Source organism: Sardina pilchardus, chromosome 2, assembly GCF_963854185.1.
Source record: "Sardina pilchardus chromosome 2, fSarPil1.1, whole genome shotgun sequence".
Classification (NCBI taxonomy): Eukaryota; Metazoa; Chordata; class Actinopteri; order Clupeiformes; family Clupeidae; genus Sardina; species Sardina pilchardus.
Window position 1 is genome coordinate 36,715,569 of NC_084995.1, and position 22,936 is coordinate 36,738,504.

The 22,936-nt window shown below is 42.4% G+C and overlaps 1 protein-coding gene across 1 annotated transcript; it reads right to left on the reverse strand.

Annotated features, from left to right (window-relative positions):
• Positions 1–21: 21 nt before the first annotated feature.
• Positions 22–15,673, reverse strand: xirp1 (xin actin binding repeat containing 1). Its single transcript, XM_062529436.1, has 8 exons — positions 15,554–15,673; positions 14,378–14,526; positions 14,228–14,282; positions 13,702–14,064; positions 13,242–13,338; positions 8,388–8,554; positions 8,017–8,073; positions 22–7,355 (listed from the first exon to the last, which is right to left on the reverse strand). Exons 2-8 carry the CDS (start codon positions 14,497–14,499, stop codon positions 285–287), a joined length of 7,932 nt encoding a protein of 2,643 aa, XP_062385420.1. The 5' UTR covers positions 14,500–14,526; positions 15,554–15,673; the 3' UTR covers positions 22–284.
• Between the last annotated feature and the right edge of the window lie 7,263 nt (positions 15,674–22,936).

A 22,936-nucleotide genomic window follows, 5' to 3' on the forward strand; every position in this document is an offset into this window, starting at 1 on the left:
TATATCATACACACAGTCATATTAAACAAACAATACAGACAATTTATTAACAATACTGTATAAAATAATCTACATTAAACTTTGAGAAAAATCCTTTTTAAAAACATACAAAGTTATTCTAATTATAACTGGTATTATGAATGATATGAAAGACAATAATAAGAATGATAAGTACTATGTTTAGTTAAGTTCTCCAAAAAAACATTTATGAGTAAATTGGCCTCATATACAAGAGGTACAAATATAAACAAGGGATCTTATATGCATTAAGGGAGAGATCCCTGTTAATGTTTTCCTGTTTTGGTGTGGCCAAATGTAACAAACACTTTGCTATTGTCTTTAACATGGGGTTTCCTTTCTGCAAATGTGCGATCAGACCTGTGCATTAGAGGGGATGCGATGACTTGAACTGATTTGTTTGGATTGGTCAGAACCTCGCGAGAAGAAGAGGCTTTGGTCTCTTTTGTGACAAAGGTTGATGTAGTGGAGGAGACGAATGAATTGCCAAAGGAGTCTCTTTCTTCATATGTTTCGCTGACTGTCTTTGTTCCAATGATCCCAGCTACTGGCTCTGGCTCTGGCAGTGTTTGCACTTCTAGTATGCTGACTTTTCGTTTGGGAGTTTTTGGACTGTAAAAGTGGTTTGCTACCTTTGCTTCACAGGATTGATTCAGATCACCATTGGGACTGTGATAACCATTGGAACTTGGAGCCCTGCTCTCTGCATTGTTAGTAGACTGTGGGGGTGGAGGGGGAGGTGACTTGGGTGCCCCCACACGTTTTCTTGCAGCTGAGTGAATGGAGATGAATGATGGAGAGGAGGGGGGGTTTGGAAATGGTTTTGGATGAGGAACCTCTGGCTTTTTCAGTGGCACTTCCCTTTGAACTTCCTCAACTTTCGCTTTTCCTTTGGCGACCTCTTGCTCTGATATCCTTTGATCTGTTTTTGCTTTGCTGGTGACAATACTAATTTTCCTGATGTTGTTCGTACTCTGGGAGCATTGCTCCGTGTTCAGAGATTCATTAAAAAGTCCTGATAATCCCATGATATCTGCCTCTGATTTCAAGTTTGACACCGAGTACAAAGCCTTTTTTATCGCCTCTTCTATTTCCAAAAGTTTTACTAAGGTCTGCTCTTTTAAACATATTATATCTATACTTGCTTTTTCCAGATCTTCAAATGCTGCCTCAACTGAGGAGACACTGTCTGTTTCGTCCCTCAGTGATCCTGTCTCTGCATCAACATTCTTTACACATGTAGAATTACTATGCTTTTGGACTTTACTTTGTCTTACTACCCAAGAAGGTACATTCTCATAAAGAGTCCTCAGATATTTGACATCTACTTCACTTGTGTCTCCCTCCATCTCCTGAACTTGGCAAAGGATTGTCTTTAATTCCTCCCGTTTTCTGAGATTTTCAAAAATATCCATTGTTGCCTTCACATTGCCCCTCATGATTTCATCCCTGTGCACAGATAACCTTTGGCGCCGTTCATCTTCGGTTTCTCTTCTCCCTCGTTTTTCTCTTAAGATGACAGTGGTGTTAGAAGGATCGTCCTTTTGAGGCTCGGGGGAGACAGGCTGTGGGCTGACACTCCCTGTCAGAGTGGTGCCCTGTGGATTTGAAGCACATCCATGGGAAGTGCCAGCAGGTTCTATCTCTCTAACAGCTTTGGCTTTTGTTGTCAATTTTGCTGTTTCATTCACCTCAGCTACCTTTTTCCTTCCCCCAAAGTTTTGAAGGGCGACTTTGAAGCCCATATTCAGTTCATTATTGGCCTCACTTTCTGTAGAATAAGTCTGCATACACAAGCGGATCTCCTCTGCAGCATCTATCTTTTGTACAACGTTTTTCTCCATCTCAGGGGCACTTTGAGCTGTATTGTGTTTGCTGGCTGTGGTATTATCCGAGAGAGCCTCAACTATTTTTTCCTGTTCCCATCTTTCAGTGCATTGCTTTGTCTTTTTGGCAATTCGGTGCTCTGTTGTTTTGGTCAACTGTTGCATCTCTGTCTCTTTTACGGCATGCATGTGGTGTGAATCTTCATTCTTGATGATGGCAGTCCTTTGTGGTAAAGGCGGAGGGGTTGATTTTCCCATTTTCATTTTGGGAGGGATGGCCGGAATGTAAGGGGTGTCACTGTTGTTGTTATTGGATTCAGTAGGAGATATGGTAGGCCACTGTGGCTTTGGTGGAAGGGCTGGTTTTAACTCTTTAAGTTGGTCACAAATCTTTGGAGGAAGGGGTGGCGGAGTCAGACCTTCATTTATCAAAGGAGAGGGGATGGACGCTCTAGAACTTTCCGATGGGCTGGAACTAATGACAGGTGCTGAATTCTTTGGTGCAGGGGACTGATGCTCCTTGTAGGTTACTGAAACCGAAGGAGACAATTCAGTGTCAGATGGAGGCACAGACATTACATTCTGCTTGTACACAGTCCCTGAGTCTTTTTTCTTTCTGCCCTCTGAGTAAAACTGTCCTGCTTTCCTATAAATCATTGCTGCTTTATAATCCCCTTGGGACACATTAACGCTAGACTTCTGAAGTGACTGTAGTGCTGCTTGCATATCACCTCTAACAATCTCTTCTTTGTCTGTGGATCTCTGTTCAGTAGCAGCACTATACAATGCCTGGATGGCAGCCTTCACATCCCCTTTAACAACCTCCTCTGCTGTCTCTTGCTCTTGATTCATGGCTTCACTCTCTGACATTATGTAAGGAATGTAAGAGACACTGGCACCTTTTGAATTTGTTTCCACTGCGCTAGCATTTACATCTGACATCCTTCCCACTTCACTCTGATGAAAAGCTTCACAATTTTCATGGGTTCCCTGATACATTTCTGAGGCACTGACCTTGCGAAATGTTGTCGTAATCCGTGGGTTACTCGTAGTTGAGGCTGAAGTCTTCATCGCTGAGGGGCCCTCCTGCGAGGATGCTGCACTGAGGTCAAATATTTTCCCTGGAACAACAGCTTCACGCTCTACTCTCATACTCCTACTTTTTGCTTCTTCCAGGGACTGCTTTGCTGCCTTGATGTCCCCTGAAAGGATTATCTCCTTGTAATTCTGTCTTTCATCAACTTCTGACTCTTGTGAAGATACATCCAGATCATAGATGGTTCCAGGAGTAATGACCTCCCGCTCCACATGCATGCTCTGTTGTTTGGCCCGCTCCAAAGACACCAGTGTGGCTTTGATGTCACCTGAGACAATCTCTTCTTTCTGCACCAGCGATGACTGCTTTCCGGCTTCACCGAGCTGCTGTTTGGCAATTGTGACATCTCCAGGGATGATCTCATCCTTTGGTATGCAGTGGTCAACATTTACACCAGTTGAACTACTCAAGAAAACCTTCTTGGTGGTTTTGACGTCCCCTGATACAATATCCAACACAGTTCTCTCCACATTCTCCTTTTGTTCTTTGAGGTGTCTCTTGGCCTCCTTTACATCCCCTTGGACAATTTCAATCTGTTCCTTTGGCACTGAATCAAGTTCATCCTCCAAAGGTTCTGCCTGAAGGTTCTTGAGGTACTGCAGATTTCCCTTTTCAATGCAACTTCGGTACAGGTCCACATTTCCTTTTTCATTTTCCTCCAGTTTACACGATACTGTCACTCTTGAGCTTTGGGCAGTAGCCAATAGGTTTCCTATTGTGGATTTGACATCTCCCCTTTGGATGTCGACACTTTCCATTTTTAGACTGCTGTGGCAACGGAAGGAGTAAACTGTGATCTCTGGTTGCCCATCCTCAGATTCTTGCATCACAAGTCCAGATTGCGTTGTCTTGCTTTGAACAAGGACACCCTCAATGATTTGAGCGACCCTTTCCATTTTCTGTTTCTGTTCTTCAGGAACAGCTGATTGTTGATGAAGTGGGATCTCCAACAGTGAAGCCTGAACATTTCCCTGTTCTCCTTCTTGTAAGATAACAACTCTAGGCTTCAGGTTTGGTCTATACAGGAGCTGTAACATGATGTTTCTGATATTTCCCTCCACAGCTTCTTCTTTTTGAACTTTGGGGCCCTCATCGGGAACAAGTAGATATTTTGCCATGTTGACATTTTTATTATCATGGGCTTGGATGATGATCCCACTGGAGTGAATAATGCTGAGCTGGTTTAGACGATAAAGGTTTTCAGACACACTCTCCACCGTGATCCTATCCAGTGGGGTGGTTTCAAACATCCAGGTGGTGCTCTTCACATCTGCTTTTGGGATGTGTTCCTGCTCTGGCTCTACACCATTAACATTTGAGTGTTCAGTCTCCTTAATTTCATCTAATGGTTTAGATTCAAATAACCAGGTGCACCGTTTAACATCCCCTTTCTGGACTTCTTCTCTGTGAACTGTTTGCATGTCACTCTGCTCTTGTGCTTCACCTTTCAGTGAATCAATCGGCTGAGACTCAAAGAGCCAGGTCGAGGTACGGACATCCCCCTGCTGGACATCTGTGACACTGACCATCCTCACATACTTCTGCTGAGCTGCCTGGTCAGATTCAAAGAGCTTTTTACTCAGCAGCACATTGTTGCTGCCTGTGATGTCCTCTACTATCTTGACTGATGGCCCTTCTCTGGATGTGAGCGAGTCCAGGGGTTGAGTTTCAAACCTCCATCGGGCAGATTTCACGTCGCCTTTAAGGACATCCTCTTGTGTGACAGCTCGAATTACATAAATTTCTTTGTCTGCTTGAATGGAATCAAGGGGCTTAGTCTCAAACATCCACCGAGCTCCTCGCACATCTCCACTCAACACCTCCTCTTTCTTGACTGTGGTGACTTCATGAAACTGCCCTTCCTTGTCTTTGATGGCATAAAGAGGCTGAGATTCAAACAGCATAGTGCTTGACTTCACATCGACACCACTCACAGGCTTTTCCACACTCACTGACTGATGTCCAAGCAACTGGTTTGTGTCCTCAATCTTGTCCAGGGAGAAGGTTTCAAATATGAACTTCTTGCTTCCAACATCACCACTTTCCACGTCAGTGACAGTCCTCATGTTTGTTGTATCATCCTCTCTCTCATTTATGGCACTGATGGGTTGATTCTCAAAAACCCATGTAAATTTGTGAACAGATCCTGCCTGGATGCCTGTATCCTGATCCTCTGTATTTGCCTTCACCATTTCACATCCAATTTCATCAAGGGACTGGGATTCAAAGATTTCTTTCACTCGTGAGACATCCCCTGACTGGACATTTATTTCACTGACATATCTCATGTCTGTCTCTGAGTCTGTTCTTCTTGTGATTCTGTCCAAAGTTTCTGTCTCAAAGAGGTGCTTTACTGTTTTCACTTTGACATCACTGGTCAGCTCATTTAGCAAAGTTTTGCATAATTTCAGGCTTTGGGCTTCACCATCTTTAATGTTATCCAGAGGCTGTGTCTCAAAAAGCCATGTTTGTGATTTGACATCTGCCTTGGGTATGGTTTCAGTCTCTTGTTTTTTCTCTACTTTTTCATACAGAATGTCCATGGGCTTTGTTTCAAATAGCCACTTGCATGTCTTGACATCTCCCTTTTTAACCTCTTCTTGTTCTAAGTCCTGCTCCTTTTTGTTAAATTTTAAATGGATGCCATCCAGAGGTTGAGTTTCAAATAGCCATTTTGCCATTGTGACATCGCCACCTGAATCTTCTTGTCTTGTAATGCCTTTGATAATCTCAACTTTCCCTGTTCCTTCCTCAAACGTATCGAGTGGTTTTGTCTCAAACATCCATTTGTAATTCTGAACATTCGCTTTGATAATCTCCTCTCTGCTGACAGTTGTTACTTCATGGAAATTTCCAGAGCTGTCTTTGATTGCATATAGAGGTGTTGATTCAAATAATGCTTTATTGCCTTTCACATTCCCAGCAGTGATATCAAGGCTTTCAGTTGGTTTGTCTTCAGATTGTGATATGTGATCAATAGGAATGGTTTCAAAGAGATGCTTGAAAGATTTCACATCGCCCTTTTCTATGTCTTCAACTTTGTTATCTTTGTCAACTTTAACTTTGCTGATATTCATCTTCTCAAATGTTTGTCTCTTGCCTTTCACCTCTCCCCTTTCATCTGGAGTAACTGTGACTCTTTTGAGACATCCCACCTCATAGCTGTCCTTCACTGTCTCTGTAGGCTGAGTTTCAAAAAGCCAAAGAGTAGATTTAACATCTCCTCCAACAATCCCTTCCTTTTCTTCAACTCCCTCTGATGTCGTCTCACCCTTGATTGCTGCTAAAGGCTGCGTTTCAAAAAGCTTTTGCTTCATCCCAACATCAGCTGCTCCCTCCAGATCTACTGATATACCCTGAAACTTCTGTTCCTCTACAGCCCCCTCACAGATGGCACCTAATGGCTGTGTTTCAAACATCCACCTTTTCTTGTCAACTCCACCTTTTTGAGCCTCTTCAAGGGATATGCCCCGAATGATCTGAATACCAGAGGTGTCCTTGTTAATGACATCCAGGGGTTGAGTCTCAAAGAGCCAGCGTGCTGTGTTGAAGTTGCTACTCTGTATCTCCTCCCTGCAGATGGATTTAATCTTGTGGATGTTGCCACTGCTATCCCTCAAAGCACAGTGGGGCTCTGTCTGAAAAAGCTTTACTGTCTTCTTGACGTCTCCTTTATGTTCTTCGAATTCTGACTTGAGCCGAAGGAAACTGTGATCTTCAACAGAGCAGCAGCGGCCCAAAGCATCTAGGGGCTTGGATTCAAACAGGAGTCTTGCACCTGAAACATCACCTTTCATAACGGCCTCCTTCAATACTGCCTCAACAAGTTCCCCTTCTTCAGTGCTGGATTTGCCAAGGCAATCCAAGGGCTTTGTCTCAAACAACCAGGTGGCTGTGCGGACATCTCCCTTGACTAGGCCTTGTCTGTCAGCTGATGAAGATGCCTGAGAACTGTCCAAGACACCATGCTCAAACATGGAAGAAGTGCCTCTGACATTCCCTCCCTGGAGGTTCTCCTCATCAAGTAGCTTCTTCGTGCTATGAGGATCCCCAATGTTGTCAAGAGTCCAGTTCTCAAAAATCCACCGCATGGATTGGACCTCCCCCTGGTAGTTTGAATCAGCAGCTTGAGCATTCAAGTGTATTGCTTCCACTATCTCATCATCAATCACATCATCCAAGTTCATCTTCACATCGGGATGAATATGTTTGAAGAGTCTCTTTAGTTCATTTTTCTGCCGCTGCTGGTAGAACGTTGAGAATGTCTCTTTGGGTGGAGGAGCAGGGAGGACGTTTGAGTCTCTAGTAGCTGCCGATTCATCCATGTGAGGTCTAGGTGGTGGTGGGGGAGGGGGAGGGAGGTCATCCTCTCCATTAGCATCAGTTACTTTAATCTGTTTTGTTAGGTTGGACATCTTGGATGGGAAAGAAAAAGGGAAGGGATGTTGTTAATTTCAACTACACACAAACAAAATTGTAAAATTAGTAACATATTGTTTGGGTTAGTCATGAGTGTTAATAGTTGTGGCAGTACATTACCTGTTTCATGAGGGGTTTGCCTTCTATCATTGGAAGTATGTCACAGCACACAGCCACACGCAGGGGTTAGATGAACTCCACACGGGTTAATATGAAATAGGAACTCCTTACCCTCCTCAAATGCAATGTTCCGAGTGTGGGAAATAATAAATACCCTAGATCCTGTTATATGTATCATCTAGCTTTTGTTTATAAAAAGGATTCCTGATATGTGTATCATCTAGCTTTTGTTTATAAAAAGGATCTCCCCAAAACCGACTGTCATCTAAATTTTGACACAATCCACATACATACATATTTATGTAATATTTTGATAGTTGTTAAGAGGTTTTGATAGTTGTTAAGAGTGGTTGTGGTTTAGTGAGGAATTATGAGATGAGGTGATGTTTTGGTATTTGGCATTATATTTGAAGACCAATGACATTTTATTTATAGGCTTTTTAACATCTTCCAAACATTTTGTTAGAATAAAACACATGAGGATTAGTTCCACTGCAGTCCAAGAGAATTAATCATAAAAAGTAAATGTAGCAATACCTTGCTTTGTTTAGTTTTCTTTTCCGAGGTCGCAATGTGCTCCTGGATGACACGACCCTGTAGAATCCCAGCATATAATGTTACAAGTCTGTAGACTTCACTACTACCAAATAGCAAATATTTAGCATGATGGTATTTTTAGTCTAAAATAATTACAGTGTGTTGATGTTCCATAAATCGAAAGAAAGGTTAAAAAAATGCACTTCCTGTCATTTATGACTCCTTCTGATCGGTTGCCCTTAACCCCTCGTCACTGCGTCAGCCTCTCCCACCCACCCCAGTGATCTACATCAGCCGGTCAGAGCTCTTGACCTCTAAGCAATAAATGCCTGGGAGGCATGGGAAGCACGGCTGGCATTCCAAGCACTCACTTGCTGTGTGGCAGTTCCTGGTGACTCTGCAGCTGCTGCTTTTGACAGGTAGAGCGCAGATCTGTCTTTTACGGATTGCAGGGTGGGTCTCAGAAATGAAGTAGTCCAGTCCCGTGTTGTGCCAGAGGGTGTAGTTCTTTTGTCTAGTGGCGCTCTTCTCAAACTATCTGTAGCAAAATGAAAGGACAACATCATAAGAAAAACGTAATGCACATCCAAGATGGTTGTGATTTGCTGACCACTAGATGTACACTTAATAAAATAAAACATCATATTTGGTGTACAGTATATGGGCTCATCTAGACGTGAGATGATATTTCTATTCTTTTAGCAACAGGTAAGTTATAATGACTATTTTAAGATGGACATTAATTTATATTAAAATACAATTTAACTAAGTAGACCTAAGACAAAGAAACCAAAACACAATAAAATCAACCAGCAGTGTTGTCATGAATGCATGCCCAACTGACATATAAAGCAGTTGGTGTTGCAGTGACCCACATACAGGAGATAAGAATGAACTGGGTAGAATTGCTACAGCCTTGTGGTGTCTCGGTAGACAGACTCATTGATAGCAGTGAGTAAATATAGCCGAGTGCCACTGGCGTGTCGCTTATCGCTGTAAGCTATTGTTATACCTTGGAGCATGTGGAAACTATGCTAGTAGTTCAGAAATGCCACCCACCGTGAAAGTTATTTTCACAAATCAGACAAAACCAAGAAAATCTTTTTGATGGGTAACCCCAATAGCATAGTGTCATGGGACATGTGGCCAAGGTTTGATTTCAGGGTGTGACTGCTTTGTTCATTGCACATGAACGAGGTGCATGAACTTTGTCTCAACTTCTCACAATAACAATACAGATCACAGCAGCATAACATTAAATGTTTTGTTGTTCTTCTTTGCCATGACTAAAACAAAAATAGGTTTTAAATAATGCTCTGCAACCTTTTGTTCACTGGAGTGAAGTGGCCATGGATGGGGAGGAATGCCAACAACAACTGCTAACTCAGCTGGAGTGTGACCCCCTTTGACGTCTGTCAGTATTGTTATCAAATAACATTGTGTCGGAAAACCTTGGAGGCCTCCAAAATGTGGTCAACATGGAAGTGGTAGTGAACATCTGAATCCATCACATGCTTTTTACCAATTGGTTGGTTCCTTTTGAATTTATATCTGAAACCTGGAAAATATATTATCTTGTTTTCTGAACCTCATTAAATGAGAACATATATGGGAAATCATGGGACTTAGTCATATAGGGACTTATGATTGATTGATTATTACAGCTCAGCAATGTGTGGTATATTCCTAGACAAATATTTTCAAGGTGTTTGAGGTATGCAACCCCGCAGTTTGGGAGATCAGCAGCCCTGGCCTGCAGCAAAGATCTGTCAGCAGTAACTGATGGTCAGCTCAGCTCCAGGCATACCCCCATTTTTACACCGTAAGCTCCCACAGACAAAAGAACGGCCGCACACTGGCGCCTCTCACGAGTCCGGGCTTAAAGCGTTTACATAGCTGAATGAACAGAGAGAATACCAGGGCACAGCAGCATTTAGGCCGAACGGCAGCCACAGCCATCAGAGGTGTGGTGAAGTGTGGTAATCACCACAACATTCACAAGTGCACAATAAAAAAATGGAATTCATCTTCGTACTGAACAGTTACCCTCTGCAGCCCTCTCCTCTACTTTGTAGTCTTTGCATGATGATTATCTATCATTTAACACTATCATCTGCTAAACTCAGACGTTGGGGACCTCACCTCACCTTCACCCCAACACGTGACCACATATACTTCACATACATAAATTTACATATGATATTAGATGTATAGATCAGATTAGAAGTATTTAAGTACACCGTACCTCAAAAAGGAATGTAAAGGGTGCCTTGATGACTTTTGAGGAGTTTAGATTATTACTGTATGTTTCATCAAAACTGTGGAACATCCCCCCTCCCCTTAATAAAAGCAACTTCAAACACATGTTGCAAGTATTTCCTTGAGCCACCATGGCGGGTATCTTATTTGCATCACTTATTTGCAAAACATGGCTATCTCCCACCATTCTTTCCACTGAGTAATTGAGGCCAGCGCTATAAGGAGCTATGCTTTGAGAGTGCTTTAGTGCTGATGACAGCTGTCCAAATGATTGTGATATGCAGTTGGCATTTGTTCTAAGTGTCTTCAGCTGCCCTCTCCAACCTGTTCTGAAGTTCAAAATGAGAGTAAAATGTGTCAAAACTATGTCTATTCACGAACCCATTAAGAAACCCATTGCCATTAATGCTCACAGTTTGCATGGGTTGTACTGTATCTCTGGCATTTAGACTGGAAGTTCTCTTAAAGCTCTGTGCTGCTAGGACAACAGCTAAGATAAAGCCGGTACAGAATGCCCCCCTTTATATAATTTGATGATTACTGTGGCAGTGAAAAGGTTTTAGTAAACTCAGCCGCTATGTGAGATGACCTTTGACCTCACCCTGTCTGAGTTGAGCAAAACAACCAAACTCACATCACACAATTAAACAGCAGTAGCATTTGAACTCAGATAGATCTTAACACTGGTTCAATAGTAAATGAATTGGAGGTTTGCTCTATTATCACACACACCGAACACACACACATTCAGCTTTTCAAATGACATTGTGTTGTTTAATGTGTTCTGAATTAAATGAACTAACTGAAATGAATGTCAATGTATACTTCCTTGTTTACTCAAATCAAGTGACAACAGGATACCCATATGACTGAAACTACTAAATGCCCTGTCATCACATGCTGTTAAACAATATCTCCTTATTGCAGTGCAAAGGCCATTATACAATACTCACTGATTGTTGATCACCTTCTTCAGGCCTGTCAGGTTTTTGTGTTGTTGTGTGTGAACCTGCTTGAATGAGATTGTATAGCTCCAGTGATGCTAGCGCTCCTCTCCCTCTCTTTCTCTGTGAGTGCCGTAGGAGGATCCCCCCTCTGGATCAAATGCTGTGTGTAGCGTTTGGCTGGCGAGCTCTGCTCTCTCTGCCACTCTGCTTGTCTCTGGCTCTGGGGCTCTGGTGACAGCTGATTTTTATCAGGGCCTGCTACGCTAGCGATGAGGCAGTCTGCTATTTTTGGGGGGGGGGACGGTTTACGGCTAGTATTCCACAAGACTGAGTCAATCAGTGGGACTGGAAGTAGTTGGGGGGTCCCCTTTGAATCTCAGTTTCACCAGACCAGCGTCATCACCCCACCCCACCCCCCTCCCTCCAATCCATTCTGACGTTATTAGGTGTTTCCGTGTTATTAAGTATGAGTATAGTAATTATGAATAGATTACTCCCTGAACATGGCCTCTCTTTGGCTTGGCGTTACCACCACACACGGCCATGCTATCTATTTATAATTATGAACAATCATGTTGCGCAGTGTGGATGAGTGCTTAAGGATAGACATGACTCAAGGCAGACATAATGTTCTGAGCTAGCTAATAAGCCTCTAAATAATATTGAGGTATCAGCACTGTCCTGAATTTCTCTGGTGAGACTCATGTAAGCTGGTATTAAAACGGTCGGTAATGATTTATAAAATAAAGATCATGGTCAACTCAAATAAATTCACTTTGATTGACAATGTAAGTAAACTACATTTGACCTCTGTATTTAATGTCGACATGTAAAACCATGACAGATCTCTGTCATTGCGCATGTGGTCATGAAAACACTCATACTTCACTGTCTGTCACATGTCTAATGCTCAACCATGAACTAAGTACGAATCATGTACAACTGTAACATGTGTGACTATGTAGACCAATAAGAGGTTCTGACACCTCATATACAATAATATGACAGAGTCTGAGATTTCGTCACATAGGCCAATCACAACTCAACTCCAACCTCATATAACCTGTAATAAACTGTCAGTGACAATATTCGTCCACAAAGAATATGAGTGACCATTAAGAAAGGGCCACCATTTTATGGTGGAAAAAAGCTAGTTGTTATTGGTTACTAAACTCCTTTATTCATTAGCTAGATCTATAGGTTATAAGTATTAGTTTGATATAAAAAGGAGATATGTAAAATAAAATCAATAAATAAACCTTCCTGACTTCAAGATAAAAACCTTCCTGACTTCTGATGTCAAAACTTTGAAAATACACTGTGGTTGTAAACAATCTGTGTTGCTTTTCCAATCCCCCTGCACCAGTAAACAAAGTGAGCAACGCGGTGGCATGTGCATCCACAAAGCCCTTTCGGATCTTCTGCCAAGCCTCTCCCTGTCAAAAACCTTTGTGGCAAACACTTGGCTCAGCCTGCATCTGATTCCATCCTGACTGACGCATGTGAGAACTATGCCACCTCTATGGCCTCTGGATTTAGCCATGTCAGAGTCGGGCTCGCCGTCACAGGTGTAGCCCTACAGGCCACCTCATGTCTCCAGCATGCGTGTGTCATGGCCATAGCTCTGTGTCTACACGCTCACATCCTCCTGCTTGTGTTCAGTGGCATCCAGCTCTTTGGCAGTGAAACCGGAGCTACTGTTTGCCTAAAAGGTTTTTCTGTGGGTGTTGGCATGCCTGCCCTGTGTGGTGTTTGGATTAACTGAGGAATATTTTTAACATGGGCACAGCCTCACACATGTCTGTACCACAGAGACAGCTTCCCATGGCCCTGAATGCGTTGAATGGTTTGACCGTAAATGTCCTTTGTTTTTGTGCAGGAGACAGCTTTTGACCTGCCCTGTCTCGCAGGTGTGGTGTATAGATAAGTTTATCTGTCTGAGCAACTGAGCCATACGTATGGCCTCTGTCACATATATTTCCTCAAACACACCCATCACTTTATCAATATTGTACTCACCCCTTGGACTGCTCTCTTCCTTGAACAGTGATCTTGAGACACCACCAGCAATGGTTTTCCTCCTCTCCAACCTCTCTGATTGAGCAGCTTTCACTTTCTGTGAAAACAAAGATAGATAGCGATAAAAATCTGTCTGTTTTTCATTTACATATGATGTAGTTTCAGATTACATAGAAACATATCAATAATATGAAACTGCTTAAAATAATATTGACCAGTGTGTAGGTTATTCAAAATGAAATGCTGCATGTCAGACCGCAAAAAATGGACGACCAACCAGACATTAACGCAGCGCTGCTTTGAGAGAAGCTTAAAGGATCTCTCAGCCAGCTGTTAAATTGGTCTCAAAGGACCTGGTATGCTTAATAAGGGTAACCATTCTTTCAGTACAAGTCTAATCATTTTGACGGTCAGTCTGCCACTCTTGTTCACTGAGACTAATATAGAGCATGACGCCCACCTGGTGCGTGCCGCCGCTCTTTGCCGGTGTGACTTCACTGCCGTGGCGTGCGGCCGCTGGCTCTCCCCTGGTGGCGGCCGGGGTGGGCTTTGCACAGCTCTGCTTGGCAGGGTGTGGAGTGTGGAGCCGGGGGCTGCTGGAGAAGTCCTGCTGCAGGGCGTTCTTGGACTCGAACAGCTCCCGGAGGGCACTGGTGCCCGTCGGCTCGCGCGGGCGCAGGGACAGCACCTCCATGGAGCGGCTCCGGGTCAGCGTGGTCCATCCTCGGAAGCCGGAGGGGTCCTCCCACAGGTCGTCTTGGAAACGCTTCACGGGAGTAGCCAGCTTACCACAATCTTGGGCCTCATCTGTACAGAGCTGATGCTGGAGCAAAGGATGAAAAGTCAGTGCATAGGTGTGCCAAAGTAAGGTAATATGGGTTGTAGCCATGTTTTGCAATATGGTTGTAGCCATCTAAGTAGGAATATTGATGTTTGAGTATATTTATGTTTTCAATTCATGTCACAATGATGGCGGAGCACCCAACCTTTAGTCCATTATCCTCTATGCCTGCAGTTCTCAATTCAGAACAACTTTGGTACCTGTTCAAACACAGACAGTCAGTACGGATAAACTGAAGGACTGGACATCTGCTAGTAAGCAATTGCTTCCTAGTTCAAATCAGATTGTAACTCACTGCTGGATAAGTTGTGTGACAGACTTTCTTCCAGGTCGCTGGTATGCCTCTGGCGATGCCCATGAGTTTTGTCCCCCAGAGAGATTCTTCAGGGATTGGCTTCTCCAAAGTGTGCTGTTCATGATGGCTGTCCTCGGTAAAAAGTAATACTGAACAGACAACACAAAAGGCCATTTCAAAGCACCAGTAATTTCTACATCATTGTGTGTGAAAGTGTGCTATGTGACACATAAGATATTTTTCTAAATGCTCAGACAATGTCACACCATATTATCAGTATGATAATAACAGCTGCAATCATACAAAATGTAAAATACTCTTTCTCTCCATAATATCTGGCTCAATATAGCTATACAAAAGCAGAAATATTTTATGGACTATTACCAAACACCAGGAAACTAACTCATTTAAATTTGCACATGCTACCTTAGTCTAGAATCTAGATTACATTTATGTTTACATTCATTTATTAATTCAGCATTGGCATGTAGCCATTTTTGTTTTACTTAGGAGTGCCTCAATTGTTCTGTTTTTTTTAATTCAGCATATACTTTTATCAAAAGCAGCTTACTAATATGAGAAATGACATTCAAGCTACAATGCAGAGGAGACTGTACCAATTAATATTACATCAATCAAAACTGTTGATCAGTTGATCATCAGATAACGAGGGTATAGACGTACCAAGTACTAGTGATATTGTGGACATGCATCATTTACTTATTCTGCCTGAAAGTATGCATTTTGCATAGATGCATTTTAGTACACACATTCTAGATTTCAAAGGTGTGCCCACTACAGTCATATGATCTACAGCCAGACGGCCTCTCTCTCATATGACTTTGTTAATGTGTATATATGTCATGTGGACTGCAGTGTTGTCCCAAACTAGTCAAAATGCATTTGAACAAATTATAGCCTATACCTTTATATATTACACTGGCTTAACACTTGCAATTACTTTAAAAATAGGCACACTTTATTTATTTCAACGTTAATGTACACTGTTTAGAGACACACCACTCAAAATATCTTAATCATACTTCCTTATAATCCACCATGCCGTTGCTTTTTGGCAAATGCCTTGCTCTGTGTCAGTGTTACAGCTTTATAAAGACAATTCCAGAAAATAACACATTTTAAGAAAGTGAGGTATCAGTTAGTGTTTAGGTTTACCTTATCGATGTGTGCAGCCCCACATTTCCTCTCCGATTCAGACTACAGTTTGTGCCTCTGTCCTCAGACACAGCTTTTTCCATCGGCCAAAGTCCTCTTTTATTATGGCCGCAGACACATGCTACCTCAATGATTACTTTTAAGGTATTTATGTTAAAACCATTGATAATGTTGATGATGTTGTCAAAAGGCTACTGGAAAAGATCTGCCAACCATGATCTTTGACATGCATTTTATTATCAACGCATGAATTCATGAAGAATGATTTAGGATGGGCTTACACCACCAGTAGCCTAAGCAAAGCCCATTATAATCACCATAACTATCTCGGCTCATCCTTTTGGATCAATGAATCATCTTTCATGGGACACATTTTCCCACACCCGGATTAAACCAGAGATGCAACAGTGGGAGCGTTAGTGAACGCTAATAGGACAACATGACTCTGCAAGACCGATATATCCAGGACCACACCTCTGTGCCCCCCCCCCAGAGTCACCTAAAACCCCACCAGCTGCTGCTTGCCTGCCCCAACACAGATGGCACACACAGCCAGGCCTAAGACTGGACATGCCTAACATGGCCCACTGCCTGTGATCGCATAGCATTAACTGCAAAAAAATCCCCAATAAACTTCTGATCATGACTTTGAGTTTCAGTGGGAGAACAAAAGTTATATCTATTATTGTCATACAGTATAGTCTAATCATAATCATTCCCTCACAACAAAATAACTGCAGTTATACTGCAGTCTTTCTTCGAGGTAGGCTAGTGCAGTTGCCTAGAATGCTACTTCCTTGTCCAAAATACAGTAGTAGGCTGCCATGCAGTAGCCTACTACTATGCAGTACAATGCAGTTTTTTCACGTCCAAAAAAACGGCATTTCCTGCACAAGAACTTCAAATATTTCCTCTAAACCTGCAGTTTTGTCACTTGAAGTAATGCAGATACTTTTTTTGTAAGGAATCTGGTTGAAAGGCTATGTGATGAAGCAATAGGCCTAGCCTACATTAAGGCTATTTCAACTAAATGTGACATATAGCTGCTAGCCCCACTAAATGTTCCTGTTTTGTCAACAAATATTAATCGAGATGGCCTACTCAACATAGGATCTTGTTTGTTAGTGATATCAACTTAATTGCTCAATATGAAAATACACAGTAAGCCTACCTAGGCTAAACTATCGGCTTGTAATAATTAGCCTACCTGCTCTGTCACAAAGCCTGTAGCCCGGCTGACGCATACTCTTTTGCTGCGGTTCCTTTCCTGCTGAACAAGCTTGCGTCAACATATAGCTGCTAGGCTAATCATCAGTATTTTTTACAGTCTATGGATAAAACCTATGGTCTAACCGAGTTGTAGGCTCAACAATCCAACGCTTGGTGAATTCTGCTTCAGGGTAGGCTACAGGAGCCAATAAGGCTAGCCTAACAGGTGACTTGTAGGCTAGACTTACAATTTGATTGACCGTTTTAATAAAACAAAACAAAAAAAATGAATAATGGAATGGCACATTTGGCGCCATCAAGTGGATATATTTAGCATTAACCCTCTGCAGATTTGGTGTGACATGTCTTCTAAAGCTGCATTCACATACGTCGCTACTCGCCCATCTCTGAGCGAGAACTGTCAATGTAAAGTGAATGTGTTCTAGCTGAATGTGGCCAGGACAGGCGATGCGAGGACTAGCGATGCGATGTGGGCGGGTACAAAGTTAAAATAATTTTAACTTCCAGCCATGCGAGTGAAGCGAGTGAAGCGAGTACCAAATCAGAATGTAGAATAGAGATGATTGACAGTTAACTGAAGCGAGGAGCGATGTGCGAGTAGCGACGTATGTGAATGCCCCTTAACACTTGGGGGCGAGAGAGAACTGCAAATGAAGAGTAGAGCCAGCAACTGCAGCACAATCTATCACACATGCCTACATTTGTGTCATCGGTGTGTTGGCAATGGCCTCCTCGCTCTTTACAGTCTTATTAGATGCAGAGAATAACTTTATTTATTTATTTATTTATTTATTTATTTTTTTGGGCTTTTATGCCTTTAATGATAGGACAGTAGAGAGAGACAGGAAGTGAGTGGGAGAGAGTGTCGGGGTGGGATCCGGAAAGGACCACGGGGCGGGAATCGAACCCGGGTCGCCGGCGTACGGTGCAGGTGCCCCAGCCAGTCGCGCCACGGCTGGGGCAACTTTATTTTTAATGGATCAGAATTCCATACTCCATATCCAATGAAACATAATCTCCATAATATCCTGTTAATGTGCAACAGGGGAGCTAGGTGGCCAGATGTCTGAGACGAAAACTGGGGACATAATCCCAAAAATGGGAACATTTTCAGTTTGACTATCAATCTGATTGAAATACATAACATTTTTATCTTCAAATAACGGGGACATGCGTAGTTTTTCTGTATTTTCTCGGGGACAGGCGACCAAAAACGGGGACTGTCCTCTGAAACCAGGGACGCCTGGTCACCCAAGCTCAGGACATGGATTTTCTAATGTGTTTAACACCAACACCTAAGCTACGCACTGATAAATGGGTTAGGCAGCAGATGTTATATAAAAAAAAAAAACACCCCTGACACTTAGGCCTACAGCCTCTAGTTGGCTGGGGTGTGAACACTGATCCCTGATTGCTGAATAGTATTTGTAGAGTCTAAAAAGAGTTCCTTAACACTACGAAACAAACCTCCTTAATGTCACCCCTTAGAAATGTCTAAGCCTACTTTTGACCTGATTTCCCCTTCATTTCTGTTACAGTAAGGAAACCTGAATTCAACACCTTAAAATAAAAATTAAGATAGCCTACACTTAAACTATATTACTCCTATACAAGAAATAAAGGGAATCCCTGAATTGACACCCTAAATGTAGATTAAGGGGTCACACCTTTAAATGGCATTTTAAGGTTAAACGAAGGACCTGTTTTACAAATTAAGGGCCAGTTAGTAGCCTATAAATGAAGTGGATTTGGGGTTTTCAGGGGTAATTTAAGATAAATTTGAGTAGGCCTAGCCTACACCATGTTTAGTGTGGCTGCGCCAAACCTCATCGGTTGAAGAATTATGGAGGCCTCATGGTTTGGGAACCCTTCAGTGCAGCAGACATTTCTGTAGCCTTCCTCAAAACTGCTTGCCACAATCTTGTCTTTGAGCTCTGCAAGTACTTCCTTCAACCTAATTGCTTGGTTTTGCCTGTCAGCTGAGACCTTTCACAGACAGGTGTGCCTCCAAGCATATGTTACTACTGGGTCTGAATACTTGATATTTCAGCTCTTGTTAATCATTTTCTAAACATGTATAAAATCTGATTCGCACTTTCACTGTCATTAATGGGGTATTGAGTATAGCTGTAATTTATTTATCTTAAGCTGCAACATAACCAAATATTAAATGTGTGCACATCTGAATACTTTCAAGCTGTTTCTGCTCTCTGTAGCTAAACTGCTAAATAAACAGAGTGCATGGCAAGCAGGCAACAAAGGAGGAGAGTGAACAGACAGTTGAAGATTATCAGATAAGATCAGCCACCAAATGGCACATGCCATTGTATAACAGCCCTTGCGATCTGGGCTATCCGCGGTACTCACTCCTCTGTAGGTATTTCCCCAGGCATGCAGACAATAGAGACACAGAGGCTTGGCCTTTGCTGCGTCTTATAGGACAAAACAACTTCCTTGAAGGGGAGAAAGATTAATGATATTTTAACTCAACCAATACACCTCCCCATTCAGTGCTCCTGATCAGTGTTAGTGCATTACTGTAGCTCTGCTGACCCTCAGACCGTTCACTGTCCTGATGTGTGCCAGCTACCTGGTGTTTGGCTGGAAGTAGTGTTTTGTGTGTATACCTGTGTTTATTTCCTGTTTACAGAGTCAGGGCTGGGTGCAAAATATTTGTTTTAAGACAGTGGACAGCGGATAAGATATATTCACTGAAGGTGACAAAATGTTGATTGGCTTATAGCTAAATCCCCCAGAGCGATAACCATATGGTTAGAAAAAGCAAAATGATAATGATTTTCAATTGCAATTTAAATATAATGAATCCACACAACAGTTTTAACCATTGTTAAATGAACGAACATAGTCGCATGATTTGCAATTTCAGAAAAGGTTCAGAGGTATTTGGAGACCAGCAGAATGAGCCTGAATCAAGTGGTGTCTTAGATTGGTGTTTGTTGCCCTTCTCTTCTCCTTGTAGTATTGTGCAGGGTCTGTGATTCCTTACTGCAGTGCAATTTCATCCATAATGAATAACAGGCAAGTGCAACTGTGCCTTATCACAGCATGAGAGGGAGGCTGTATTAGTGGTACTACACTACACATGTCCTATACTGTAAGCTGACAGGATATTTTTGTGGCAGTGGTTTTGTGTTGCTTATTCAGATGTATGCATAGACTCATCGCATACATATTTTTGGTATATACTGTTAGTAATACTGTATATAGGCCTATGTCTGTCCTTTTTCTTTTTCTTTCTCTTTCTCTTTGTGTTTTAATGCTTCTTGCTCTGACTTTGTAAAGTGACCTTGAGTCTGAGAAAGGCTCACTGAAATTACTGTAATGTATAGCTATCATTTTCTGTATTCTGCTGAATGTCCCTCACCTACTCTTGTAATATATACGTACAGTAATAAACTGTTCGATATCTGTGTCATCATCTAATCTCCCTCAAAGAAAATCATTTATGGCTGAACATGGGTGAGGGCAGAGAGAAGAGAGAATGCAGCTCAGAAAGCATATACCACAGATGTTCAATGTTTACTCTGAAAGGAGATGGAATTTTGGCATTTGAAGCATTCTTTGCTTTACTTATTATGTGACCTTGTGACAGCCAACCAAGACATAAAAAGATACAAATTCCCTCGGGATGAATAAAGTGTCCATCTAGTAGTGGTTCAGGCACTGCTGTAGATGACACACTACTACATATTTGCCAGACACTGTGAATAAGGGTGTCTGCTAAATTAACGTGCAGAAGTGTGGTTGCATGGATGAGAAATTTAGACTGCAAATTCCAAACAGGGTGACAACATTGCACATTTTGACTGAGACAGGTTATTTGTTTAGCTCTACTTTACCCTTTGCACCCAATGTACACCACAAACTGAGTAACTGCACACACCTGGCTCTAACTGTCACCATGGCAATGTCAGCGGAAATACACAAACAAAAAGAGGCATGTCAGGTTTCTCTATAGCCTGACCAGAACTTAACCTCTTACGGCAGATTTCTCAGTGAAACATCACAAATTTTGACCAGCGAAATTACACCTCAATCAAGAAAGCTTAACTAGACTTTAGTTGATGTGTAAACATTAGTCTACACTATTACATGTAAGTGATTGGATTCATGGCTCTGAGCCTTGTACCTGTTATAAAAAAATATATACTTTTAGGCTATGGTTAAGCTGTGACTTTGCTCAGATATATTGCCATGGAAAGAAGTAGAGCAAATTCTTGTGAATGTACTGTATGTTAATGAGTGCACGAATTAACTATGATGTATTTCTTTGGCTCTTGACATTTCCTTGTTCACTTCTCAGATTGCTCTTCACCCCGGTCTGACACTGGTTGGATTACATGATACTACCTTGTACTCCACTGGCTGAGATCTCTCTGGTGTGTGTGTGTATGTGTGTGTGTGTGTGTGTGTGTGTGTGTGTGTGTGTGTGTGTGTGTGTGTGTGTGTGTGTGTGTGTGTGTGTGTGTGTGTGTGTGTGTGTGTGTGTGTGTGTGTGTGTGTGTGCGCGCGCATGCTTGCGTGTGTGTGTGTGTGTGTCTGTGTGTGTGTCTTCCTTGGACTGGACTGAGGGAAGGGAAGAATTAGGGCAGTGCTTTATGTGTGCCTGCAGCTTTGTCAACTCTGTCGGAACCTTACAGTATGTAGGCCACTGCCGCACAGCACAGATGCACAGTCTGACTGAAAGTGGGCCACAAGAGCCGGTGGCAGCAACCTGAGAGAGCCAGCAGAAATGTAGGTTAACAGACTGAACGTTACACAACAGCCCCGTCATTTCACAGGCGTTTGCTCAGTGTTTGGCTACTTGGTGTAAATGGGAGGGGGATGGGGTCTGATAGCTTTCTCTCTCTACTTAAAATTGGAACTCAATCAGACTTACTTATTACTGTAACACACTTCTTGTGAGACGTGTTATAGTCTACAGTAAACCTGTGGAGAATATTTAAACAGATACACACAGGTGATTTCTTTCTCGCACCAAGAATCGCACAATTATAAAATATTTCTTAAATGTGTTTTGCAGGATTGATGCATCTCTATTTTCTGTATTGGTCAAAAGTAATATAGGCTCATCCAAAAAAAGATGTTGATGAGTCTGGTCCTGGTGCTGATGAACAGGCGGTGGTGGAAGGCATCCTCCATTAGACCTGAGTGTACGTCCACTGTAAACATTGTATGATAGGCCCAATTTGTCATCAAGGCTGCCCTACATACTTCCGAAACATGCTGAGCACTGATTGCAGTGGTGCATTCTAATGTTTAGCCTTGAATTGGGACAGTAAGTCTGGCCGGCAAAAGGAATGTGTTGGCCTAAGCTTGATTTGAGTCAGACTCACTCGTGTGAATCACTGCTCAAAATATGTCAGCTGAGAAATTCTGAGGTGACTACAGCGTAAGTCTATTCTATTGCTAAATAGCTGACACTGTGTCACTATGATAATGCCATATATCATGGTTTTGATCAGATGACAGAGAAGTGTAAAAGTTGCTAACCTCCCATGAGGTCTGCTCTTGCATGAAAGCCTATACCTCAAGGCTGTACACAGTATTGTTGGGGATGTGTCTCGGCAGATGTTAGCAACTGCCAAACAGATGGAGCGACTCACTTGAGTGTGTGTGTTCTGCAGGGTTGTGCCTGTGTGTCTGTTGGTGGAGGATGGCTGCTGGACAAAGACAGACAATCCACAACAAGACTTCTCCTTTCCACACTCACTAGACAGGTGTGTTGAGGACATCCTCCTTAAGTTCCTGATTGGCCCATCAAAGATATGGGCGCCATGCTTTGACTTCAGATGGGTTTGCTGGTCAAAGAATTTAGCATTTTTGTATCTAAGGGCATCCTTATCCTCTATAGGCTTTAAAGACACATGTCCAAGAGCACACTAACACACGTCCGCACATCCAAGAGCACACAATGACTGTGGGTTAATGCAGGAATTCATTTTTGTGCATTTGTGTGTGTGTGCGTGTGCGTGTGCGTGTGCGTGTGCGTGTGCGTGTGTGTGTGTGTGTGTGTGTGACAGAAAGAGAGGGTGAGAGAGAGAGAGAGAGAGAGATCATTAGAGAGTGTGATTTCTGCCCCTTGCTCATCTGCTGGATTGCACTTGGGTGACATAACATGCATTGTATTTT

Excerpts from the sequence above, each read along its gene's own strand:
- xirp1 (XM_062529436.1), bottom strand. The coding sequence starts at position 14,499 with ATGAACAGCACACTTTGGAGAAGCCAATCCCTGAAGAATCTCTCTGGG. Across the intron at positions 8,074-8,387 it reads CAGGAACTGCCACACAGCAA|GGTCGTGTCATCCAGGAGCA; the intron begins GTGAGTGCTTGG and ends GGGATTCTACAG. Across the intron at positions 7,356-8,016 it reads AGAAAACTAAACAAAGCAAG|ATGTCCAACCTAACAAAACA; the intron begins GTATTGCTACAT and ends TTCCCATCCAAG.